This window comes from Manacus vitellinus, unplaced genomic scaffold, assembly GCF_001715985.3.
Source record: "Manacus vitellinus isolate BGI_N305 unplaced genomic scaffold, ASM171598v3 scaffold_14_pilon, whole genome shotgun sequence".
Taxonomy (NCBI): Eukaryota; Metazoa; Chordata; class Aves; order Passeriformes; family Pipridae; genus Manacus; species Manacus vitellinus.
This window is the reverse complement of record NW_021939063.1, coordinates 12715734-12730556: the sequence shown is the minus strand read 5'-3', so window position 1 is coordinate 12730556 and position 14823 is coordinate 12715734. Positions and strand designations below refer to the sequence as shown.

General features: G+C 36.6%; 1 protein-coding gene across 2 annotated transcripts in view; it reads right to left on the bottom strand.

Annotated features, from left to right (window-relative positions):
• Window positions 1-14823, bottom strand: part of DNAH12 (dynein axonemal heavy chain 12) — a 57347-nt gene that overhangs the window by 18822 nt on the left and 23702 nt on the right. For both annotated transcript variants that reach the window (XR_003915603.1, XM_025894713.2), the window contains exons 32-50: window positions 14270-14353; window positions 13999-14187; window positions 13269-13388; window positions 12310-12498; window positions 11478-11629; window positions 10633-10771; window positions 10379-10545; window positions 9022-9277; window positions 8053-8352; window positions 7267-7445; window positions 5494-5686; window positions 5239-5400; window positions 3716-3910; window positions 2769-2902; window positions 2363-2525; window positions 1846-1926; window positions 1429-1605; window positions 554-685; window positions 33-122 (exon numbers count right to left, since the gene is read on the bottom strand). Coding sequence is in view for 1 of the 2 variants with exons in the window: in XM_025894713.2 (XP_025750498.1) it covers window positions 33-122; window positions 554-685; window positions 1429-1605; window positions 1846-1926; window positions 2363-2525; window positions 2769-2902; window positions 3716-3910; window positions 5239-5400; window positions 5494-5686; window positions 7267-7445; window positions 8053-8352; window positions 9022-9277; window positions 10379-10545; window positions 10633-10771; window positions 11478-11629; window positions 12310-12498; window positions 13269-13388; window positions 13999-14187; window positions 14270-14353 (3102 nt within the window). In the remaining variant the exon portion in view is untranslated. The remainder of the gene's footprint in view (window positions 1-32; window positions 123-553; window positions 686-1428; window positions 1606-1845; window positions 1927-2362; window positions 2526-2768; window positions 2903-3715; window positions 3911-5238; window positions 5401-5493; window positions 5687-7266; window positions 7446-8052; window positions 8353-9021; window positions 9278-10378; window positions 10546-10632; window positions 10772-11477; window positions 11630-12309; window positions 12499-13268; window positions 13389-13998; window positions 14188-14269; window positions 14354-14823) is intronic.

Genomic DNA, 14823 nt, shown 5'->3' with positions numbered 1-14823 from the left:
TTACACAGTAAAAATCACTGAAAAACCCTTACCGGAAGAGGGCTCTCGGAACAGTTTTTCAGCTCCCTTAAGAAATTGATGTTGCCAAGCATTTTCTGGCTCACAGTCCAGTAATCCAAAATCTACAGAACACAGTAGGAAATACCTTTTCAGGCTTTAAAACATACACACAAACAAAAAATTACAAACCTCTTTTATTTTAAACTCGTGCATATCTAATACTGACGACCTTGTATCTGCCTGAGATAAATAATAAAGCAGAAAGTCCCCCAGCTCAAACATTTCCTTCAAATCATACTTTAAGCCAAAAAGTAAACAGGGTCTCTGGAAAGTTATGTGCTATCTATTATCAATACATGAGTTAAGCAAATTAAATGTGTTCTCTTGGTACATTACAAAATTTGGAAAACAGGGAATTCTGAAAGTTTTCAGTAGAATGATGGACAGAGGCCATAAGTAGTTGTCTACTTTAATGGACCCTGGGGGATCCTGTCTATTGGACAAGTGTTGAGAAGAACATGAATTACATTTTTATTTCTAACTGCCATTTTACCTTGCCTCCAGCCCCTGAAGGATTTGGAATTTTCTCAGGTTTTTTTCCCATTATGACACAGACAGCAGCCATGACAAGTTTGACACCAGATGGAGGATTTTTCATTGTTTTGACAACTGCTATATCAGAAGGCTAAAATAAAAAATACATGTAGAAAATTATAACAAATATTATGTCTTTCGCACCACTCAATAAATGAACTGAAAGAAACAAAGAGGAATTATAACACCATTACCAATGAATGTAACTGGTAATAGAGGACTTTTAGAAAGGATGAGACAGTGTTAGCATAACATTAACAATATCCAAATGTATACTATGCATCAATGCATCCTATCCTACGATTAAATAAAGTTAGGTTTTAAAAACTCCATGTCAGAATATTTTTGATACACTTCTGTGCCATCTAAAACATCTTGTATTCTTCTAACTACTACTAAAATATCTCTTACTTTACTAAATTCCTGCAGGACTTTCTCAACAATACAGCTTTCTGATCTTATGTAAGTCATGACAAGGACAAAACCTTTAAACCAAAGATCCAGAGAATTCTTAGTCACAAACAAATGCTGTGACACTGGTGGTCAACACTAACTCAGCTGAAAGAGGAAATTCAGCAGATGCCACTGTTGGTCATCTCAGGTTTTGGTTACTTTTCCCAAAAGTGGGCTTTTCTTCAAATAAACAGTTTTTCAAATGCTCAATAGTCTGAGTACATAACAGGAAATGGGCTGAACAACGACTGTACAAGGCCTTCCCTTTGCCAAAATTGAGGAAATGTAACACTTTAATTATTTTCATTTTAGTGCAATCATTCCCAAATAAATGGAAGAGTTAAATAACACTTTCAAATGCTGAAGTTTAGGTCAGCTTGCCTTCAAAGTGTCAAGAGCACCAATTGCAGCCTCCAGGACAGGTAGTGCCTGTGCCAGGTCACTCTCACATTCATTTTTCAATGCCTGAGCTTCTTCAGCTTTTTCTGTAGCAATTTCTTCATCTACTTTCACAACTTTTCTTTTTTCTTCTACTTCTGCAGATTCTACTTCTATTATCTGAGGAAAAAAACCCATATGAGTAGGCTTTATGTTGTATCTTAGAGTAAGAACGTAATGTTCTTTTGGTTCCAAGCATATAAGCATAAATAATGGCAAGTTTCACAATACTGCAAACTCTTTTAAACAAGAACTGAGCTTAAAAGCCTCAACTTTTACTTCCTGAAAGTCACATATCAGTGACATCAGTACACACATACTTACATTAAAAGCCATAAAGTTCTATTTGTATAACTCTACCTTCATCATTTTTGCATTTTCCACTTTAGCCTCTTCCAGTTTGGGCTGCAGCTGAACTAGTTCTTGTCTCATCTCAGCAACCTATGCATATGCAAAAGAATCAGGTAGGATTCAGAAAAGTCAAGTACCATTTCCAGGAATTTCTGTAAGACCTAGATTTTACCTAATGACTAATTTATTGACAGAAGGATGTAACAGGTTCGAATCAAAACATTTCGGAGACTTATTTTTACCTCATACGTACGACATCTGATTCTGAGAACTATGTTCACTAATAGTCACCAGTTAACCATCTAGGAAAGAGAAGCTCTGTTCATTTACTGCTTAGCAATATATGCTTAGAGATGTATGGCTTCTAGCACAAGGAAAGAAAAGGCAAAATACATTTCTTAGAGTTTTACTGTTGAAGATTGAGTTAAACAAAATCTGAAGTTACACTTTTGACTGACTCCCCCAGAAAAAGACCTGCATTTGACAAACATTTTCTATTTTCAGCTCCATATTTGTCCTACCTCACCTGTAACTCAGCAAAAGCTAGTTTTTCTAGTCCATTCACATATTTTTTCTTGGCTTTCATTACACTGTCTCTTTTCTCAGTAAGAAGTCTCTGAAATGCAGCAATAAGCTCAAGATAAGAAGTAGGAGTAACATAATTGTGGCGTCCCAGACTTCGCAAGAACCTATTAAAAAAAACAAAAAGCTAAGAGTAACTTTAAGTTTTGATTTACTTTTTTAGTTTATTGTTGGCAAAGTTATGTAACTGTTTGTTGAATAACAAGAATAAACAATTTCAACAATTTTATATGATGTCTTTATGCAGGCAGATAGTTATGTTAACTTTTAATATAGAAATGAGTGGTAATTAAACTCGATCATCCACTATTTTATTGATTAATGGTTGTTTTCAAAAGAAATAGACTGACCTTTCAGAGAGTGCCAAAACTGAAGTGTGAAAGTATTTACAGATGGGCACAACTCCCTGACGCTCAGTGTCTGTGAGCTCGAGTGTTTCTAAGAACTTACTGGCCACACGCTCAAGGGCATCTTCAGGCCATGGCTGAGGGAGAAGTAAGGAGAAAAGAATTTTTAGAATTCAGCTGTTGGCAGAATTCATACTTAAAAATCAATTTTTACCGTTCAAAACACCAGAATGAGACACACTAGTCCCAGCTGTGTCTGAAGAATAATGAACTGATACAAGAGTTAGCTCAGGCAAAAAGGTCACCACCCATGCAATATTTTCTGGCATCTCCAGGCTGATGTTCTAGTTCAAAGCTACACAGTGTCATTCTATCCAATCATTTCTGTATCTGTTGTCATCCTTTGGCAGAAAAATCAATTGACATCAGCACTAAGCAAAGCTCTAGATCTGACTGTGCTTTAGTGAGAGCAATTCTGCTCACAGGAAGGATCTCTAACTACAGGAACTCTCCAAGTTTTATTCTGCTATAATAGATCTACAAATAAACAGTAGGATTTGTATTTGTTACTCATTCCTACAATGAATGATTTGCTTAACAGGCAGCAGCAATTAAGATCATTTTACAGTCACACTGAACTGGGTTCACCAACCCTTTAAAACATACACATTATGTAGTAAAATGACAAATTACCATAATGAAACTACGACTATTCACTATTTCAGAAATTTGTAGTAGTAAAATCTAAGTTTATTTAGTTGCAGAAATGTTGAGATCACACATCAAGGAGCTCCCAAAAAACTACAGGAAATGCCTACGATTTTAAAGTTCTGAAAAACAAGGAACACTTCTACAAAGAAGACAAAAGAAAGTCTAATGGGCATAAAAATATAGAGTGTTAGAAAGTGGAAGCAGCTTTTTGAGGAAACAGTACAAATATTTCCCCGTACCTGGAACCAATCAATGGTACAGCAGTTGATGAGTGATGGGAACTGCCTCAGCCGGTTGCGGAAGGCGTCTCCGATGGGGCTGAACGCCACCACAATGTGGAGGTTTTCTTTGCAGAAGTTCACAAAATATGCAAACAAGGCCAAGGGACTGAAGTCTTCACCTTTACTGTCAGTCTGAACTACTGCACGAACACCCTTAGGGACAATGCAGAGCATAAAAAATGTTCTATCATGTCTCATTAAGGCCATCTGAAGTCCTATAGCAATCCTGTTAGTGACAGCTTCACTGTGAAATGAAATCTTTTATTATAAATGAAACAGGCAAAATAAAATAGAAAAACAGAAAAAGTAGTAAATACTCCCTGAGAATAGATTTATCTGTGACCCTGACAACTCACTCTAGAAATGATCATATCTGCTGCCTTGGAGCAACTGAGAATAGGTGAGAACAAAACCAAAAAATCCATCCCAAGACAAGTTTCAGATGGATAAGACAGGCTAAGATGAGACAGAGGTTTAAGACACATTCTGAAAAATCAAAATGCATAATTAGCTCCCTGACGAAATAAAACACCAAAGCTTTCAATGACAAATAATAACATTTTTAGCTTTAATATTATATTAAAATAATCTGTAATTACTTAACTGGAGAGGAAGATTTAAGTTTAAACATCAAAACATACTCTGTTAATTCATTTACCACAAACAGTAATCTCTCAAAACAAGAAGAAACCTGAATATTTGAAATTAAAATCTACTTCACAGAAGTATTACCCTCAATTAATTAACAATCCTCGAAGCACTGAATATAAAACCCTAAAACTCAAATTACTCTTCCACAGAGGCATGTATACTTTACATAAATTAAAATAAATGACAAAAATTAGTTTAATAACAATAGAGTTAAAGTGGAATTATTTTGATGGAGCAGATTTAAATGAGTAAAAACCAGCTTTGCTACTGCTGGCATGTTATGGGTAACTACCAAGTTCTAGATACATCCATTGAATATGTTAATAAAACCTATTTTTAAAAAAATTTGCCTGAGTACATTGCATCTTTACTTCTGAGTCTAACTTCATGAAGCACCTTTGCCCAACTTCTCTCTGAGTAGAAGTGTCAAGACTATGAAATTCTAAGAGAGCCCTGTTGCCCTAATCAGCAAAGAGTCCACTGACAAAGGCAGGCCATGTTTTCTTATAAAAATGTCTTTGCCCTTAACTGTCTAATGAAAACATTATGTACATTTTTCTCCTGCACAATACACTACAGAAATAAGTATGGCCACAGGGTATTAGTGAACAATCCAAGTTCACTAATGGGTGAAGCACAACTTAATGGGTTTGTGAACAGAATGTTGGGGCAGACTAAAGTTATTGGTTGGCATAAACTACTCCATAAGATTACTAATAACTGCTTGATTTATCCAAGGTCTCAAAAATAAGTCAGAATTAAGCCATGCTTCACCCTAAACTGACAAAATAGCTGAAAAGGGAGGTGAAATAAAGAGTTTCTAAAGATACCTCTGTAATTTCTTGTTTTTCATCTGCTGCAAAAAGATTGGGTACCTCCCCAGTGTTGAGGACACTGTCAACATCTTCTAAAAAGCTTTCTTCTTTGATTTGTGCATCTGTGATTAGAAATACAGTTTTCAAGCCTTTTACACCTGCACTCTTCAGAAGTCTCTGAAAACACACAACAGTTAAAAACATTGTACATTCCAAAACATCCTTCCCCAAAATTGAGGGGAAAAATGTAGACAGGTTATTAATACTCACTTTCAGATCTTCTCTCCACTCATTTGTACCATAGGTCTTAGAAATCTCTGGTTGAAAAACCCACATTCTTGCCATGAATGCTGCCAGACGAGTCAAGGACTGCCGGCCACTCCCTCCCATTCCAACCAACAAGGCATTGCCCCCCGGCTGCTTCAGGACACGGCTTATCCGAGACAGGTGTTCCAACATGTACCTACATTTGAAATGTGCCTGTTACCAGAATGGCACAAACACATTGACATTTATGCACCTACAAAGCTGTGAAACAAATAAAGAAGTAGCATCTCCAAAAGAAATTTCTTAATGTGGGGTGGGGGGAAGCAGAGAGGAAGAAGAAGAAAGAGAGTGGGTAAGCAACACAAAATAGAACTAACAATTTTTCTATTATACAAATATCAGTCCTTAGCTAAATTACTACAAATTACTGAATGGAATAGGCAGTGGTAAGAACAGGAACACTATAAGGATAAATGCAAGAAAGGAAACAAAAATCAGTAATTCTCTACTTCAAAATCATAGCAGTATTGCCAATTTTAACTGTCTTGAAGTATAACAGTTTAAAGATCTTTTTAAAGTAACCACTGGGGGAAAATGGGTTACATCAACAAACATCTCCCTTCCCTCTCCCTCTGACAGTGGTTTATAAATTATATGTGAATAGATATTGGAACAACAACTTCAGAAAGCAGGCCCTGCACATACTGAGAGTCCCTGTGGAAATACAAGCACAGGTTACCAGGGAATGTGCAGGAAGATCTACAGGACATCACCTGCTGAAGCACAGGGCATGGGGGAATTAAAGCAAGCTGAGCAGAAGTTAAAAATGGTTTCAAAAACACTTGCAAGCATTTCAAGAAAGATAAATTCTTGTTTATCTTTACTGGTTAGAAAAATAAAGAATCAAATCCAGATGTTATTCATGAGATTGAACTCTAAGGCTACAGTCAAACATGTTCTCCTGGCTGCTATTCAGTGAGGTCACTGGGACATTGCTTCTATACTCAGGAACTGGCCTCTGATCAGAGGCTGCCAGCTCTTCAAACTCCCAGCCTAGCTGGATATACAGGTACTCACAAATCCAGCTTGACAAAATGACCTAGACTAAAATAAGCTGCTATTAGAAGAGTTTAAATTAATCCTAATCACATTCATGAAGTATCTCTGCATGTTAAGTCACGCTGGCAAACAGGAAGAGGCAGCAATCTCCAGCAATGGGGAGGAGAAAGGATTTGTGACCTCCTGATCTGTCTTGGTTGTAGCTCTGCCTGATCACAAGTTAAGGTGACAACAGGGGCCTGCAGAGTCTAGAATTCCCCAGGATTAGCTGCAGCACCAGCAGGGTACATGGCAAATGTGGGGCAGGGCTGTGTTGCATAACAACAGAGCAGACAGCCAGCCATGACTGTGCCACATCCCACTCCCAGAATCCTTGTCTCTGGGAAATGAAAGGCCAGTGGCTGCAGGCAAAGCTGACAGCCATCTTCGTTGGTAACAAAGGCCTAGCAGAAGTGCAGCACCCACCTGATTCGGTGCACAATGTTTCTGTAACAACTAAAGAAAATATTCAAATCCCCTCCTTAGGAGAAAATTATCTCATTATTTATTTTCAGGTAGAAAAATCACTTTACTTTCATCCAAAAAGGTGTAACACCATAAACAGTTTTATGGATGCATTAAGGGGAGGAGATGTACCAAAACCCACAGTCCACAAAATTGAATATACTGAATAATCAACTACTCCTTAAAGCTCTTAATAATACAGATCACACACACCTGAAAACAACAAGGTTCATTCTTGTTTTCTGGGTTTGATTATATTCATCCAGACACTGCTCCACAACTTCACCGAACTCCTCAATGCTTGGAACCTCAATATAAAGTCTTTCATCTCCCTCAAGTTCTGGAACCATGTAGTCACCAAAACACAAACTTCTCATGTTTTCTTCTGTTACCTATGGTAAATAGGCAGCAAATTATGAAGTGAAGTTAAATATTTAATTCCTCACTGGAATTTTAGAAAACAAAGGAGAATTTAGACAAGTACTCCAGACACAAGAAAAAGCACTCCAGAATATTTTGACTCATTGAAAACACCCACCTCAAAATTCTTAATTTGTTCTTGGGAAACAATTGGCTCAAATAGCCACTAACAATCTCATAATCATGAGCTTCAGAGTACATCAAATTTATACAGATGTATATTATGAAATGGGCAACTAAGACCACAAAGTCATTTCTTCTATATACCAATGAAATAACAGGGGAAGAAAAAAAATGAAGGAGAGAAAAAAGGAAGACAAGGCATAAAATATAACATGATTATATGACATAATCACAGAATAATGTTTGCCACACAGTAACTCAGTCACAAGCTAAATTTAAAGAGAGAATGTCTCCTTCTGCTGTAAATCAGGTCTCTGGAAGTCCATTTAAGAGTATCAAGAGAATCAAACTTCCAAGCACATTCGATCCAAAATTTCACCTGTGATTGAGGAACTTTCTAGTCCTAAATTTGTAAGAAAAGGAATCATTTTGCCACAGGTTAAATGTGATACTCACAGGTGCCTTTCCTTGCTTCAGGTGTGCAAAAACTGAATCAAATGTTTCTTTGAAGTGTTCTTTCACAATATTTGTCACTAGATTGAACAACCAGGCTCTGTCATCGTCTTCCACCAGACGGTCATAGAAGACGCGGAACACCTCGTGGACAAACAGCCGAATCATGACACGTTTGTTTTCCACGGAATTTTTCTTAATGAGCAAACAGCCGTGGATAACACGGGAAAAGTCACGCAGGTTGAATGTGTAATGAGATTTGGCCGGTGTGGGCAAAAGATTTTTGATGGCTTTCTTGTACACCTTCAGATAATAACAACAAAGAACAACAAAATCAACGAAACAGGAACAGCGACTGTGTTATTATAATAGTTCTTAAATGTCTTCTAAAATTTTATTTCTCCAAGATATACATTTCATACTGAAATCTGAATGAAATCTGATGATCTCCATTTCACAACACTTCTGTGACATTCTGGCACACTGGAGTCAGACCCAAAAAATCTGCATGTTCATGCTGACTTCCTCAGCCTGCTGTGAGGTGCCCACCATTAATGTAAAAACTGAGAGAGGAAGCAGGAAAGTGAAGAGGGTGTTTTCTTCATTCTTGGTCTCTCTGAGAAGGAATTTTGGAAGGGTTGCAACTGATACTTTCATTTTGACTTTGCATGTGACAGCTTCCAGTGCCTGTTGGGCCCCAGAGAGACTCCAGTCTCACCTGCATGACATTATGTGGTGCAAGTACCACAGAACCCACTTTAACACAAATTCAAAGACCATATTCTAGAATCAGAAGGTTACTATGATAATAAATACTAAGACAACTTTGTCAAGGCAGATGGGGCTCTGTGTTAAAAAGAATAATGAACAAAATACTTCAAATCTCTGCTTCACCAACTAAATTATTATAGAGCCAAAAGAACTGTAATGAACAAATTGAAGGAAATTTCCTATACAGTATTTGCCTCTTACCTCTAAAGTGGCAGTGACAATTTGATTCCCAATTGTGGAGAAGTCAGAAGGGAAGTCATTGGTCCTTAGGTAAAGAGCTACCACGGTGGAGAAGATGCGGATCATTGTTTCATCACTGAAAGAATTAATGGTGCAAACGTTGAAGTGCCGCAAAAACCGAGGAGTGATGGGATTCCTGCCCCCACCTGGGGGGCCCATGGCAGCCAGTAACTGGATGTCCACAAGGGTGATTTTGGAGGTGTCCTTTAAATCATACCTTCAAAATGAAATGCAATGCAATGTGGCATTTAGGTACAGATATAACACCTTTGGCACAGCTCAGATGCATCGGTATTACAGAAGTGCTCTCTGCAGGCATAACAGAGGTAATTAAAAATATTTTAGAAATAGAGTATGGACTATGTAATATTACAGATATTTGTAGATATTTTGTATTCAAAAAAAAAAATCCTCCCTCACCAAGAAACCAAAGAACAACTAGCCCTTTAACTGTGTGCCAGTTAATCTCAACATATCAAATGCTGGCCTGAAAGATTATTTGTTTAAACTGGGTTACATAAAACCTGATATGAAATTTTGACATGAATATTAAAACTGTAATGTGGCAAGAGAGAATATCTCTATTTGAGAGTAACAGATATCTGAGCAGTGCCTGGAATTGCAAGAGTAACTGAGAAGTGCCTGGAATGATAGAATAATCCAGACTGGAAGGAACCTCAGGAGACCACCTGCTCCAATCTTCCAATCTAAGAAAAGCCAAAAACCTCAAGAGCAAGGAAGACCTTCAGCTTATTCTATTTCATGCCTATTACCAGAGTTGATTTCACTCTTAATTTAAAAAAATATTTTGAGATCTTGTGGAAAAAAAAGTTGATGACTAATAGAATCATGGATGATAGGAAAAACCAATGTAAGGATTAAAATCAAAAATTTTATATAAACTGCATTTATATATATGTATAGAAAACTGCTAACTCACTCTAAGGAGCAAGAGAAAGGAAAAGAACAAGAAACTGCACTGGAAAAATAAAAACAATTAAAAACACAGACGTGAAAAAAATAAAATCAAGGTGTAAATGAAAAATTTATTTAATATATCCTAATGCTGCTGAAGGCCAGCAGTAAAACATTCTAAAAAACTCAAAACAAAATTCACGATTAATTTCCTAAAATGAGAAGTCCTTAGACAGCAATATACAAGTTGCTTCAACTTTAAATAATGTGTTTTTATATAAACTAAATCTATCCTAACATTTACAAACCACTACAAAAAAGTTTTGAAAATAAAATTCAAGGGAATAAATAATTATAACAGCAAATGCAGCAACAAAATTTCAATTGTATTTCAAATAATTACCAAAATCCATGGTCAGAGAACTGTCTTAAAAGCTCTATAGGAGGCTGTGCCCCATACTTCTCCAAAGCAGGCATGTTCATGTCATCTACAAAAATAATGCACTTTTTTCCCATTGGAGGGCCAAAGACCCCTTTGCGCCTCTTGTCCAGCCTGGCCATGATAATGTTCTGGAATGCAAACAGGAATATCAAAACCATAGATTAAATATTCACATACTTAATCTTTTTGAAACTTAAATTCTCTGTTCTACTGACCTGGGTCTGGTTGGCACTGGTTCGAGCTGAGAAGTTAATGAAGAAGGGAAAGTAGAGCTCCCTTTCCAAGTTGTTCATTAACTTGTCCTTGACATACACAGACTTCCCAGTGCCTGTTGGTCCCACTAGGAGCAGTGGTCTGCACAAAGAGAGAGAGAAGCCACAGGAACTGCAGAAACCTAACACTGCAAACTAAGTGCAATTAGAAGTCAAAGGTTTTACTAACTTGCTCTTTTTGTTCTAACTCTAAAAGTATGACATGCCTAAAGAAGAAACTGAAGTGTTTTAATATATCCATTAAACCCTTTCATAATTTTAATTTGCTTCCACCATTAAGAAAATGAGAAGAGAAAGAAACCTTTCTCATTCCCTCATTCTACTGGTGGTGGAGTACATGAACATACATGGGAGTTAAACTTCTCCTGATAGGTTCTGCATTAGACCAAACTTATAAAGCTTTCAGCTTTTGAATTTAACCTGAGGTTGTTTTTTATTTCTCTCTCTTACATGACCTGACCATGGCTAATATCACTGATTTTTATATGATTAATCAAAGGAAAAAAATTAAAACATGTATTTATTTATCAAAGAAGAAAGAGGGTACAAAACCTCTCTGGGCTGTCCTAACAACATCATCAGAATGAGAAGACGAAAACGAAATAATAAGGGTTCATAAAAATACCAAAACCAGACTTTAAGGCAAAATGTATTGTTTGCAGTAATGTCTATTTTTCAAAGGCCAAATAAACTTTAAGGGTTTGATAAAAACAACAATTCAAGGGTAAGAATAAGAGATATTTCTACCCATGACCAATACTTCAGAAATTTGTATTGAAGCAACTCACTTTCCATGGGTAATGAAGAGCTCTAACAAATAGGTATATCGAACTGTGTCCATAGTTGGGACTATAATATCTTGAATCTTCACATTTTTATCACTGTGACTAATTTGTTCAATAAATGCATTCCAATGAACCCAACTTCCTTTGCCTTTCAGCTAGGAAGAAACACAGGTGTAAAACAGATTGGTGTTATACATATGAAGGGTTTTCTCTACTACTTGACTTCTGAAAAATTAAAATAATGAATTTTAATAGATTAGTGAATGTTCAGTGTTTCGGAAGTTCATACATCTAGTTTGCTTTACCTCAGCAAAAGAATACTTTTAGGTGTTAAAGTACATACCTAGACTTAGCCTCACTTCTTTTCTTAAAAGTTTTATTCAGCAAAACCAAGCAATCAACCCCACACAGAAAACCACAACAAAAACCAAGAGAAGAACATTTGTAATAGATACTATAAACAAATTTGTAACATAAGCAAACAGCCTATGGGCTTAATATCCTACTTTCCCTCTGGACAGTCCCCATTATTCCTTCTATATGAAAGCAGATTTGAGGCTGTCAACTTTGCTTTAGCTACAGAATAACTATAATGTGGCACTTTTACAAATATAACTGAAATGTACATCTTGTTATTTCCTAAAAAAAATTGGTCAACACAGTAGTATTTGAAAGACAAAAAGGAATGAAAAATGCACCGTGGGATTTAATCCAACACCAACACTCTAAAAACACCCAAGAAGCTTTGTAAAGTTAAAATACCCACCTAAGCTGTATTTTCCTTCCTTCCTACTGCAAGGATCTATTTAGTAAATGCAGGAGCAGCCAGTCCTACCTCATACACGTAGTCATAGACCAAGCCTTTCTCTTCAAAGGGACACTCCCATTTTCCCACACTGGTTGGTACAGTATCTGCTGTAGATTCCTCAGACAAAGTGTCCCTCAAGAAATTATCAAAAATTATCCTGCTGTCACCATCACAAGTCCCACCAATGGACCAGACTGTGGCAAAAGCAAAGCAACCCTGCAAGGGTGAAAAGATTAGCAATTGTCTAAAAAATTGACATTGCATGAATCTTGTACAGTCTGATTAACAAATCTAATTCTGAAAAATACTGCTGAGCAGAGAGGTGTTACAAATTGCCCTTGAATAGCCTTGGTCTAAAGAGATTTAGAAGTCTGAATAAAGGCAGAGCACACAAAAGTCTTATTCAAGGATATGTACATGACAAAAAATAAAGGCCACTGAACTAAAGCATTATGTCACATTACAAAGCCTGAGAAGAGTTCTAATCACAAATCAGGATCTAGGAATTTTCTAATTCAATTTTAAATAACTACTTTTACATTCTGTTTTCTTCAGTTTTTTCTAAGAACAATCATACAGAGTCAGACAGAGGATCCAACTATTTTAACAGTCAGAAAACAATCTTCCCAAGGAAATTTTGCTCAAACAGCCAAACCAATCATTGTTACATGAACTTTTATTTCCTTTAAGGGACAGAAGACACTTTGCTTTAGCTAATTCTTTGGTTAGTTAAAAAGCACATTTAACAGAAACCCTATCCCAGTTAATTGGAAAAAATAGTAACATTTTGGATCATATTTGTTACTTGTAAGACTTCTGTCTAATCTGGGCACCTCCAGAGTATGGGGAGAGAGAGTAAGGAGGTAGTGAAATTGTTTCACAAGCTTCCTATTCCCAAATTAAAGTGGTTTTGATTAGTACAATCGTTCTGAAAACCAGCACCTGTAGAAATAAATATACATTTTTCTTCAGATTAAAAAACCAACCATGATCCAGGCACGGATGTTTTTGTTGGTGGGATCTTCTTGCACAGCTGGACAAATCAACATTTCAAAAAGCCGCGTGAGAGCTACTACAACATTGGTGTTGCTTGTAGGTACCAGTTCCTAAGAGATTCAAAGGGCTGGGTGTTAGACTTGACATGCTCAGGTAATTTATCTTTTGGAGCTAAAATACTAAAAGAATTAGATCATTAGCTATTTCTGAACAAATATTAGAAGGCAAGATATACACTGGTTTTTACTCAAAAGATGATTTACCCTCCAATATTCCTGAAATGTCAAGGCCTTTAGTTTATTAACCACGTCCATGTGACAACTACAATCATACATCTTAAACCAAAACAAACCCCAGAGAAGTAACTACAGCAACACATGAGCACTATGTCACACTGAGTTCACAGGGAACTACACATATGTTTCCCCTAACACTTGAAAAAGTACTTCCCTATTCAACATGACATCTTCAAAGAAAAAGAATGTACAAAATTCTCTCGGGAAGACTTTTTATTCAGTGTTTTAATTACTTACTTTACTTTTGAAAGTACTATCAAGTTACAAGCCTTAGCTGACATTCTCATTTTAGCTTTCCAAACTGGTCCCAAGAGCTGCCTATTCATTCTGACCGTGCTTGCCATGAGAGAGCAGTCACTCCCCACCAAGGGTAACAAACTGGGAATGGTCAGCAGCTACTGCAGGAAAAAATGGCAAAAAATACCTTGCACTTTTTCTGACGGACTTTTAATGCTGGTGGTATCAACCAGTCAAAAAGTCCCTGTAGAAGATCTTGATGGTCCTTTGAGTTCAGAGGTTCAGGCAGTTTACTCAACCACGAGGTAACAAGAGGCTCCCAACCCAGCTGAGAAGGTTCCAAATAAATCATGCCACAACGACTGACTGTAGCAGGCTAAGGGGAAATGGTACACTTGTTTTACTGTACATTTAATATACTGAATTTTGTTCTATAGTTTCATTAAAAATAAACTTACTGATGCCTGGGAAAGATCCATTGTTTCAAAAATAAGAGTCATCTGAGGGGACATTTGGATGACTTCCCCACTCATCAAACAAAGCTTGAAAGCAAAAAAAATAACATGCAAGATTAAAAAAACACAACTAGTTGTAAATTACATTCCCTATCACAGTTCTATATGAAAATCAGAGAAACCAAGTATAACCAAGGGTAAGATCAATCACATAAAATGTTATCTCACTTGTAGCAATAGATTTTAATCAAGTTTCAGCTAAATTCTTCACTTAAATCACAGTACTCCATAGTAACCTACTAGTGAGGTTCATTACAATCCATCTTGTGTATGACAGGATAAAGAAAAGGCAGGAAGCATAAAGCAGAAAGGATATCTGCTGCTATTATTGCTAATACTGGAGCATTCCAGCTGGAAACCCACTACTCCTACTAATTAAAATAAAAGTCCAGTTTGAGAATTTTGACACATTATCATCCAGAACTTAAAGATAAAATGTTTTCTCCAATTTTTATATTCACTTTGAGATTCCTAGGGCACATTTATAAAAGCGCTGT